Source organism: Stegastes partitus, unplaced genomic scaffold (assembly GCF_000690725.1).
Source record: "Stegastes partitus isolate 25-593 unplaced genomic scaffold, Stegastes_partitus-1.0.2 Scaffold640, whole genome shotgun sequence".
NCBI classification, from domain to species: Eukaryota; Metazoa; Chordata; class Actinopteri; family Pomacentridae; genus Stegastes; species Stegastes partitus.
The window spans coordinates 192,085-203,974 of NW_007578371.1; the positions used below are offsets into that span (position 1 = coordinate 192,085).

Consider the following 11,890-nt stretch of genomic DNA (forward strand, 5'->3'; position numbering starts at 1 on the left):
TTCAGGATCTCTAAAATTGACTAAAAATGATCCTGTAGATAACAGAAGCTACATGTAAAGCATTAGATGGAAAGGCATTTGGCAGTAAAACTAACTAAAACACAGCAATGCATCAAGCAAGCATGTCAGGCAAGTCCAGAATCTATAAATGCCTGTTGTGCTCATCAATGCTCTGGTAATCCTGCAAGACAGCCTTGTGTCTTTTGTTTTGAGATGTAAAACTTTCTGACAGAAACTACTGATATATCTATATCTAAAAAGAAAGAAAGAAAAACATATCATTTTCAACCTGATGATTAAAGCTAAGATGTTCATCTCTGTTCTTTCATCTTCTTCAATTCTGACTTGAAAAGCTGTTATTGAGGTCAAGCTATCAGCCAGACTGACAAACAAAACAGGGCCCTTTCTTGCCCTGAGAGTCGTCTCACAGGCTGCACTTAACTTCACGCGGCACATAAATCCTCCTTCAAAGCGCAGTGACTGCAGTTAAGTTGGTAGGTGTGATGCATCGCCGGACCACCTGACCAAAATCTCTCGCGCAAAAAATTCCTTCAACAATAAGGCAGCCTATACAGCAAATAAAGCATTCCATCATGGCAGGTTTATCACTATGTCTTGTTTACTCTGTGTATATTACAGGTTTGCCAATATCCTGTTTTCCTGACACTAGTGCACTGAGGGTCACCACGGTGTTCTTGACTTGAGATGAAAGATGATTTCGTGTCAGCAGGCCCCCAATAACCCCCCGCTTAACACAAGCCCTCACTGCCTTAATTTCCTGCCATAATACCAATCAGCAAATGCATTTTGCGGGCAACGACAGATAAAGGTGGCGCGAAACAATCCAGATATAAGCGCGGACCGCGAGAGGTGTGACTTAATACTTTGTGTCATGCGATGAGAAGAAAACAATTAGCAAAAAAATAGTGATTAGGGAGGAATCAGACGGTGACAAGATGAGATGAAGCAGAGAGGAGCATAACAAATTCTAATACCTGTGGGGACTCGGGGGGCTGTGATATGAGCTGAGAATGCTGCTGGGATTTGGATGCATGTGTGTGTGTGTGTGTGTGTGGTGTGTGCTTATGTGGGAAGGAAAATATTTATGGGTGTGTGTGTGTGTCTCAAACAGACAGATGAACAGACAGAAATAGCCAGAAGATTAGAGGGAGATATGGAGGTATATGCAGAGGGGAGGAGAGAGAGAAGATGGAAGAGAGGAGCAGGTTTCAGAATGAAAGTGAGTGAAAGGCGAGTGATGCTGACAAACAATTTAATGGTGGATTTACTAAGACAATAACAAACTGGAGTTCATCTTTCAGCATCGTATCAGTGCCACTGTCATGTTTGTGTAAAATTAATTATGTGAGTAGTAATAAATGAGCGCTACTGGATCCTTTCACCGGCTGTTTTTTTTTCTTCTTCTCCTTTTTTTTTTCTATTACACACACCATTACCCTATGCCAAAGAAACTTCTTGTTGCTAAAAATCTTCCATCATGTATTGCCAATCTAATTTTGAAATGACACACACACACGCACATACACTTTATGAAATCTCAGGGACTCTACTTAATGAAATCGTGTCTATGGAACAACCTACAGATTTAAAAAAAAAAAAAAAAGAAAGAAAAAGCTATATAGCTATATATTGCAAAGGACATATTCAGAAAGTCAGGGGTTTGTGACATGTTTGTTCATATGCTAAACATGACATGCTAGCTTAGCATAGCATAAAGGCCAGAAACGGGGGATAGAGCCAGCTAGCACACAAAATGCAGCAGTTTGTGTTCCTTAGAGGTGCTTATGGGGGGGACTTTGTTACCTTCAGACAGAGCTAGGCTAGTTATGCTAAGCTAAGCTAACTTTGCAACACAAACTTCTTGAGTGGTGTCAAACTTTTTAACCAACTTTCAGTGCATTGTCAAAAGCCATTCCTGTAAAGCAATCAAACCTGTATCTCATGCCGTAGATACCTATTAGCAGAAGTTAGCTCATCTGCAGCTAAAGCTAATCTGGCTTTCAGGAGGCTAAGCTAATTTAGCACGCTCCTGTTTCCTTCACACAGCCGGTGCTCGCTGTTTATTGAGGCTTGGACTCTTTAATGATGAAGACAAATGAGCTCGTTATAAAGTGTTTTCATGCGTGTGCGTTCTCATGTGTCGCTCTACTGTACACGTGTGTCTGTTAGCCTGTGTGTGTGTGTGTGTGGTCTCGTTTTGAGGGTGTGTAGATGTAAATTGTTTGTGTCTGCCCCATGATTGTGTGTTGTGTGTGTGTGTGTGTGTATGCAAATTTTGACCTTTACCTTGTTAAAGCTCTGTCTCATGAGGTTAATTGCTCCATTTAGCCTTGGTTGTTGAATTTTCCCTCCTTTAAATGCAACTTTAAATTGTGTTTTCTCCTAACTGTGCTGCGACGAGCCCATCGCCGTCACGAGCAGACTGAGCGAAGGGGAGAAGCACTTCCCCCCACTTTCTCTTAATTGTATTACGGGCCCATATGGCTGTGTTGTACAATATCATGCTTTTGATTTCTCATCATGTCTGGCTATTATCAGATGCTGTTCCGTAGCTAAGCATATTTACCATAAGCGTGATGCGTTCACAGATGAGAGAGAGTGAGAAGGAGAATCCCTACTCTGAAACCAAATTAACGCCTAAACGCATTTTAATCTTAAGAGATCATTTGGGAATAAATTCATAGCTAATGACGTGTTTATTAGCAGAGTCATGCGTGCGGATTGCGCCGTAATGAGGCCTGGGGAGGGCATGCCTTTGAAAGCACTCTTCACATTTTGGCATGCAGAGGACGCTGTAGTTCGGATGTTGAACATTAGGGGGTGCTAAGAGACAGAAGGGGCAAATGGAGGTGCTTGATGAGGAATACAGATGAGAAATGAAAGGAAACAGGCAATTTAGATGAAAGAATCCGCGCGATTATTGACAGAAATGTCAAGCGCTGGTAATAATTTCCAAACTGAACCCCGTTATGAATCCCTCCACTTTATTTATCATCCACTGGTCACAATGTTACCATACAAAAATCCACTTCCAACATGGAACTGCATTGGAATGTGATTGTTTTTAATATGCACACACACACATTCAATAACAAAATTAAATACAGCTGTTTTACAAAATAAACAGGGCAGAGGAAAAAAAAAAAAAAAGAAGAGAGAGACACATTAAGTGATATTAAGACATGCAGTGACAAATATAAAAAATAGACATTTGTTTTCTTTTTCTGTACAAACATACATGGACACATATAAATATATAGAAGTAAAAAAGAGTGTATTTTTAAAATACAAAGGTCAAATTGTACAGTTACATTCCATGATAACAAAACAGGAGACATAGCACAATATTCAAGTGAGTTTGCAGTTTTCCACAGACACTGTACAATATTGTACACTGTAAAAGCAGAAATTAGATCACACAACTGTTGGTTTCTCCCTGCGGAGTCTGTTCACGCTGCTGTAAACATTACAAAATGAAGAAAGGGTACAGTTTTTGTTGGGTGGATTTCCATTTGAAATCACTCATTCAAGCAACTTTCTGAGAGACTGCAATAACAACTGAGAAATCTGTTCTTTGAGCGATCGCTTTGATGCCTTTAAGTCACCTCAGTCGCAAACTTCAGTGCTGTGTTTTACTGTTTCCTGGTGAGTCTCTCAGCACTGAGAGGTAAAGAGGAGATTTGGTAAAATAAACAAGACAAGTAGTACAGTGAACAAGAAACTGTCATCATAAAGTTGTTTTTTCTTTTTTCTTTTTTTTTAAATGTTGGCACAAAGAACAAGCATTTACCAGGATGTGGTGAAATGTCCCCCCCCCTCCCGCACCAATCCGCCCTGCCCATCACACAGTGAAACCATGCTATGCCTTCTCTCTTTTGCTTTCTCTAGTTCTGTCTTACATCCTGCAGCAGTTTGTTGATCTCGTGCACCAGCTCGCTAGCGTCCATGCCGGGCTCGTGGCGGCTCTCGCTGCGCTTGCCGCTTCCTGGATGGAAGACACCGTCAAAGTCGTCTTCCTCGTAGTTTTCCGGGATTTCCTCCATGGCCGGCAGCCATTTGAGGTGCGGTGGCTGTCCGTTGGTGGTGTTGGGAGCGGAGGTCGAGGACGAGGATGAAGAAGAAGAAGACGAAGAAGAAGACGGGGAAACATGATTGGCCCCTACGGATCCACTTCCTGGGTTTAGATAGTGGGTGTTGGCGGCCCACGCAGCCACACCTGGGGGGTAAGTGGGACCTTTACCACCTGGCAACAACCCTCTCCTGTTGTCCTGAGGAACAGCGTTGTTACTATGGTTACCGGCACCACGTCCGCTTCCTCTCTCGGTGGCCGACGAGGACGAGGGCGGGCTCGTTTCAGTGCACTCGGTGTAGGAGTCCATATTAGGGGGTAGGAGCCGCTGGAACACAGAGTTCATCTCTGTGAGGAGGGATCCAGCCCCTCCTCCAGCTGCACACACATCCCCACCACCACCACCACCACATCCTCCTCCTCCGCCGCCACCCCCGGAGACGACACCTCCTGCCCCCATCTCTTCGCTCCCAGACTCCTTGCCAAAAGTGGAGAAGCTCTTGCGGCGCTCCGAGTCAACGGAGGACTGGTCATCATCGAGCGGAGGCTGCTGGGAGGACTCCTCCCCGGGGATGTACATGTTGTTGCGGTAGTCAGCCGAGGAAGCGGGCGAGGAAAGGGGGGGCATCCAGCACTGGTCAGAGTGTCCCAGGATGCGACATTCATCCGTGCACAGTCTCATAGCTAAAAAAAAAAAAACAAAAAGACAAAAAAACAAAAAAACAAGATAGAGTTAGGAGAAAGTCCAGCTACAGAAAAAGACATTTACTGTACACAGACAACAAAAAGAAGGAAAAAACAAGAAAACAAACCAAGAAAAAAACCCCTGAGATAAATCAGATGTTTAATCCTCCTCAGACGGAGGAGTGAGTTTTGAAAAAGATGTGTTCTGCCGTGGTACAGAGGGTGTCAATACACTTGAATAATACAAGTCATGAACTCTGAGAGAGTGAGGTAGTGTTACATTTCAGCAGTTCAGCAGGAGGGCAAGGTGCTGCTTTTTTGTTCATGGAAATAAGGACACAAAAACTGTTCGAATGATCCATGCACAATAGCTCTTTAATATTTCATGGAGCAGTGCCTCAGTCTTTCATTAATTTCGAAATCACAGCTCAGCTTCTTTCTTTTTTTATTTTCCTGTTTTTTCTCTCTCATCCTGATCTCTTCATATTCCTGCTTAGAAGACCAGATTGGTGGTATTAACAGCTTACAACATAAATATCCAGGTGGTGCCAGGTATGAAAACTATGACAGGACCTAGATAAATAAATAAGCAACTGCCAGAACCCACCCAAATGGCATCACAGGCAGATGATAATGTCAAATTTGGCTGCTCTTCCAAGTACAACCACATTTCCCAAACTATGAGGCAGAGGCAGGGATTTGCTTGTTTGGTTCCTATTATCATATCCAGTATGAATAGCCAAATGTGGCCATCTAAATAGAAAAATCTAAACAAATTAAATCTATTGAAGAGAAACAGTAGTAATCCTCCCTCTCGGCCCATTATCTCCTTCTCCTCCCACTTTTTTTTTTTTCATATTAGCATAAAAGATAGCGGGAGGGAGGAGGAGGGAGGAGGGTTGCAACACCTCCAAGTCTTTCTGGAAGGGAGAAAAAAAAAAAAGCAGATAGAGAAAGACTGCCCATGTCCACCACCCCTCCCTTTATCCATCTCAATAAAGATTGAGAATACATTAACAAGTACAGAAAAGAGAGAGAGAGAGAAATGCTGAGGAGCTCTCGGGCATGTAGCAGAAAGCAGGAGAGGGACAGAGTCAGTGAGGGAGAGAGAGAGGGAAAGAGAGAATAACATCATTCTAAAAGCAATTACTATGAATTCTCCTCAGTTCAGACATGAAAGCGCACCACTGTCACTCACCGGGGGGAGAAAAAAAAAAGAGAAAGAAAAGAAAAAGAAGGGAGGAAAAAAAAAAAAAAAACAGCACCCTGAGACGCATACCGATGAGTGACAGGCGACTCATCTCCGCTCCGGGGAGGATTTTACAGACACGACTCTATCTTAGGGGCAGATAACGCACACACACACACACAACCACACACACAGCATCACAAACAACCAGACACACTGTAACCTCTCTCAGTGTGATAACGAGCGCGGAAATGAGGACTGCGTGGAAGAATGGGGCTGAGTACAATGGGGATTGTGTTGGCAACACGGTGAATGGAGTGGCTCTAAAGGCAGGTGTACAGACAAATAATGGACTTAGGCTTGACGCTGTCCACGGTGCTGAAATCTGTCAGGCAGGCAGATCGTTTGACGCTCTGGGTGTGGTCTTGGAAAACGACCGCTCGGTTCAGTTCCGCTTTAGTTTTAGATCAGTTCACTCTAATTTTAAAGATCAGGAGTGGAAGTGACGTGTTTCACAGTCAACTCACTCAAAGTGGATCAAAGCAGGACTGATTTAGTCAAAATGACAAATTCTGTAAAAACAGAATGAAGCTGAGATGTGATTATCTCCTAGTAAGTGAGGTGATAGTTCAGTGAGGTGTCAGGTGTGTGAGGCGGCTGACTGAGGAAAGTGCAAAACAGGATAAAAAAAAAAAGAGTGGCGTCATAGAGTGAGGGGGAAATAGGACGTCGCTGTAAACTCACCTGGGTGGAGCCGGTGGTGCATTTCGAGGTGCATCAGGTCAGAAAAGCCCTCCCCCAGCAGCAGCCTGTCCACGGGGGATTCCCTCCCCATGTCACAGTCACTGTCCCCCGCCTCGCTGTCCCCACGGCCACTGTCCTTCAGGCTGAACTTGTCCATGTCTTGTAATGCATACCTGTGGGGAGCAAAGTAAAAGAAAAACAGAGGCGATTATAAACACTATTCTGTTGCTGCAAGCCGCATGAGTCAGTCTGTCCTGAGAGAAGACTAATGACAAATAAATCCATCATGTCAAAGTTAAGGCTGCTTCTGGAATCTGTCAAATCTCTAGGCAAAGGCCCGGCCCATAAATTCTACATGCAGGTAGAGCCCATCAATAAATCTATCAGAGCAGCCACTAGGGGCATCAATAAATCTATCACCTGGAGATCATAAAGGGGGGATATTATGATGAAAGTAGTGATGGATGCACACTTTACAACCTGAGCCCATGTTTTAGGAGGAGAAGTACCAAGAAAATTGTTGTGACATTCAGACAAATGATCCTTTTTTTTTTTTGTCTTGAACTGAATGGCATCGGTGTGATAACAAACTGGAATATGAGGAAAGAAATACACTTACACGCCAGCTACATGTAACTGATCAACTGACAGGTAAAACTTCACAACAGGTTGTTGGAACACGTGATACACAATGAAAACACAAGTGGTTTAAAAAAGTAAACAAAAAATAATCTTGTTTTATTGGGAGGAGGGAGGATAGAAGAAAGGATAAAGGTGGGAGGGGCTGACAGGGGGGGGGTAGGGGTAAATTACCTGTAGCTGCGGGAGTATTTGTTGCCACGGAAACTGGGTCTGGGCTGGTACTGGCCCTGATGGAGCATGGACAGAAGCTGTGAGACTTGCTACATCCAAAAAAAAAAAAAAAAATGACAAAAACAAACAAAATAAAACAAACAAAAGAAAAAAAAAAGAAAAGGGGGAGGATGAATAACAGATGGGGAATTGAGTAGGGGTGTTGGGGGGGAGGAAGGAGAGAGAAGGAGAGAGAGAGACAACACAAAAGACAAAATAATGGATGAGTAAACACAAAATGGATGATGGAGAGGCTGCTGAAAATGGATGAGACAAAATGGATGACGTTACAACAAGAAAAAAAACAAAAAAAAGACAAAGATGAGGGGGGCAAGGATGAGTCTAGATGAATATGGAGACATATGACTGAGGGGTGAGTCATGGGCATGATGGAGGTAAATGGTGACAGGGTGTAAACAAGGTAAAAGACAAAGACACATCTATAATCATCAGCAGTTTTAATGAGAGTCAGTTTGAACTACAGGCCAGTGTTGATTAAGTCACTGTCACACGTGGAGATGAGTTAATTTGCTCAAACGGAGACAGCTGTGTAAGGATTAGGAGGTTGGTGTGTGTGTGTGTGTGTGTGTGTGTGTGTGTGTGTGTGTGTCAGGGAGGGAGGGAGAGAAACTAGAAGCTGAGACAGAAAATTTGGAAAGGGGCTTAGGGATCACATTTAAAATTTCTGAGAGTAATGTTCCTCTGTGAGTGTGTGTGTGAGTGTGAGTGTGTGTGTGTGTGTGTGTGTGTGTGTGTGTGTGTGTGTGCGCGCTCACCTCCACTGGTGGAGTTGCGTGCGCCAACTCCAGCGCAAAGCTCTCTGGAATGTGATTGGATGAGATGGTCACTAGGCTGTTGAGGGACTGGCGGCTGTGATGGTTCTGCCTGCTCCCCATCTGGGCTCTCTCCATGGGAGGCGTGGCCGACGGCGAGCGGTGGTGCGCTCTGACTGGGAGGGTGCCGTTCACCGTTGGCACCAGGGTGATGTCACCTTTGTGGATCTGGCGCGAAGGCTTCTTCGGGTGGTGCTGGTGTGTGGATTCCGCCACCCTGCAGTTGTAAGAGTGCCTGGTGTCCTTCTTATCCCGGCTGCAGCGGCGCGCGATTACCCCCATAATGACGATGAGCACCCCGCAGATGACCCCCAGGGAGACGATGATGAACAGGGACACGTCAAAGGAAGGCCCCCCCTGGTCCATCACCTGCACGTGGTTCTCCATGTTCTCATACAGGGTGATTTTGAGAACCGCCTTGGCGCTGAGACTCTCGCTCCCCTGATCTCTGACCACAACTGTCAGCTCGGCGTGCTCACGGGGGAAGTTCTCCAAACTGGCGTTGGCGTGGATCTCACATGTTCTGGGGTCAATGAGGAAGAATCCCTCCTCATTGCCGCTGACAATGGAGCAGATGAGCTCAGCGTTGACCCCTGTGTCCCGATCAGTGGCCCTGACAACAGTGACCAAGTTTCCAGCCTCTGTGAACTTTGACGCAGGAACATCTGCGGTGAAATTCCACAGCTGGGGGACCACGATGACCGGAGGGTTGTCATTTTCATCCAGAATGTTCAAAATAACCGTGGCGTTGCTGAGCAGCGGTGATTTTCCCGCATCTTTGGCTTGCACCACGAAGCTGATGCGACTCACATCCTCGCGATCAAACGTGCGCAGCGCATAGATGGCGCCATTGGAGGGGTCGATGGTGACGTAGGTGGAGATGGAACTCCCGTGAACTGAGTTCTCCAAGATGGAGTAGCTCACCTGCCCGTTTGCATCCAGGTCGGGGTCAGTGGCCATGATGGAGGTCAGATACGCACCGGGGGCGTTGTTCTCCGATTTAAAGATCTCATATCGGCCCTTCTCAAAACGAGGCGGGTTGTCATTTTCATCAGTCACATGCACGGTAAAATGTTTGACAGTGGAGAGGCTGGGGGTCCCTCGATCCTCCGCCACCACAGTCAGGCTGAACTCTGACCTCTTTTCTCTGTCCAGAGACACGTTGGTCAAAATCATATAGTTGTTCTCGTATGTTTTCTGCAGTTTGAAGTAGCCCTGCCCGTGAAGTTTACACTCCACCTCTCCGTTCAAGCCGGAGTCCAAGTCCTCCACCCGCACCAGAGCCACGAATGTGTCCAAAGGAGAAGCCTCGGAGATGTAAGCTGCGTCCCCATTCCCCTGAGAGGACATAAGATTGATGCTGATGTCTGGTTTGTTGTCGTTCACATCCACCACTTTGACCAGGATCTTGCAGTGAGCAGGCATAGAGTTCGGACCCATGTCCTGCGCCTGCACATCAATGTCGTAAGAGTTAACAGTCTCGTAGTCCACACGCCGGATGAGAGTCAGGTGACCGCTGTCGGGGTTAATTTTGAACGTCTCCATTATTTTGGGAGACACGTGACTGCTAAAAGAGTAGACAATCTTCGCGTTAGTGCCGTCGTCTGCGTCCGTGGCGTTTAAGTCAATGAGCAGAGTGCCAACAGGTGAATTTTCTGGCAGATTGATGACATATGACGACTTGTCAAAAATCGGGCTGTTGTCATTGGAGTCAGCCACGCTGATCTTGAGGAGGGTCGAACCCGTCCTCGGGGGAACGCCCCTGTCAGAGGCCGTGTATTGAAGTTCGTAACCGGAGCGCACCTCCCGATCCAGCTCTCTGAGCACCACCAGCTCAGCATATTTAACTCCGTCCGTCCTGGACTGGATGTCGATCTTGAAGAAGTTGTTGGGCTCTAAGGCATACGTGTAAAGTGAGTTCTCCCCGACGTCGGGGTCCGTGGCGCTGTCCAGGGGAATGCGCGCTCCCACCGCCGCGCTCTCGGAGATCTCGATGGGGATAACGGCGCGGGCGAACTGTGGTGCGTTATCGTTTATGTCCAGCACTTCCACCTCAACGTGAAACAGCTGAAGGTGCTCAGTGGGGAGAGTCAGCACGTCGAATTGAATAGAGCAGTTGAGATTCTTTTCGCAGAGTTTCTCACGGTCGATTTTGGTCCTGATGCTGATTTCTCCGTCCTGCTCGCGCACAGTGAGGAAAGACGAGCTCCCTCGTTGCATAGCTCTGAAGCGCGGCGACACAGAGCTGGGAAGTTTAGCCAAAACATCCGCAACATCTTCTTTTAAACGAGCAATAACTGTGCCAACCCTTTGCTCCTCATAAATCTGGTATTTCAGTGTCTTACCAGTGACGTGTTGCGTTGCCAGCGCCAAAACAGCCAGAACTTTCCACATTCTTGTCAGAAAGAGTCCCGTCATTTTCCCTTGTTTCATTTCTGTGGAACCCAAAAACAGATCCAGAAAAAAATAGCTGCAAAATGCAGAGCAGGTCAGTTCCAGTTTTAACTTACTAAATGCTGTGCTCGATCAGTCAGCAGCTGCATTGCTCTCTCCGCGGAGCGAGGAGAAAAACATTCGATTGTTAAATGCAAGCTCGGTCAAGTTGTACTAATTTCCATAAAAAAGACATCCGAATGTGTTTCTATCTGTCCTCCCTTGTCATACAGTGCTGTTGCGCGCATCCAGTGTGCGGGAGAACCAGCTGAGTGCCACTGAAATCTGTGCGCCTTTCTCCCTCTCCTTCCTGCGTCTGGTCTGTGCGCCGTGCGCTCTCTTTCGCTCCCTCTCTCCGTTTGAGGTGCCTCTGCACACAGACTTGCCCAAAATAACCCGCCTCAAACCAACTAGTTGTACATCGGCCACGGCCCCCTTTTCACATCCCGGGAAAGACAAACGTTTCTTAAATCAAACGCTGGCTGGTGGCCACTCGAACTCCAAAAGAGAGGAGAAGGAGGCGCAAGAGGGGAGGGGGGAAAAAAAGAGAAAGTCGGGGGGGGGGTGAGAAACCCCGCCCTGTGGGGTTTACTCTCACCACTTTTCAGAGTAACGACTATGCATCCACAATGGACAGGGAAGAAAATAAACTCAAGAAGAAAACATCCATTCAAAGAGCTAACCCTACCGCTTTTCATTGCTATAAAACCACAGGAAGGTTTACGAGTTTCTCGCTTCGGGTCTGTTCTCTCCAGACAGCATGGAGACACAAAGAGTCTAAATTCTCATTAGACAACATTAATATATAGTCACCTCTCAGCCAGCAGCTTTGCCACACAGTAAATGCAAACCCGTGATGGGCACACTTTTCATATAAAACCCACAACCCAGTCCAGCTACAACCAGCTGTCACCACTCACTCCCACTGTCACTGACGCACTGGATGCCTTAGGATGAGTGTGCACGCCACCAGCTTACACTGTATCTGGTCTTTCTCTGCTCTCTCAAGTAGCAGCTGACTACTCCCTTCTCCATGCTCAGGCACTTTGTAGTAGATGTTTTTGC

At 46.2% G+C, this 11,890-nt stretch overlaps 1 protein-coding gene across 2 annotated transcripts; it reads right to left on the reverse strand.

The window, feature by feature from the left end:
* Positions 1-2,988: 2,988 nt before the first annotated feature.
* LOC103363208 (protocadherin-18) lies at positions 2,989-11,229 on the reverse strand. 2 transcript variants are annotated; one of them, XM_008289863.1, is made up of 4 exons: positions 8,336-11,229; positions 7,521-7,576; positions 6,708-6,880; positions 2,989-4,774 (listed from the first exon to the last, which is right to left on the reverse strand). In XM_008289863.1, the coding sequence occupies exons 1-4, from the start codon at positions 10,823-10,825 to the stop codon at positions 3,906-3,908; spliced, it is 3,588 nt and encodes a 1,195-aa protein (XP_008288085.1). In that variant the 5' UTR covers positions 10,826-11,229; the 3' UTR covers positions 2,989-3,905. The 2 variants fall into 2 exon arrangements, with proteins under 2 accessions (XP_008288085.1, XP_008288084.1); XM_008289862.1 differs by having other exon boundaries at positions 7,521-7,609.
* Positions 11,230-11,890: the final 661 nt, after the last annotated feature.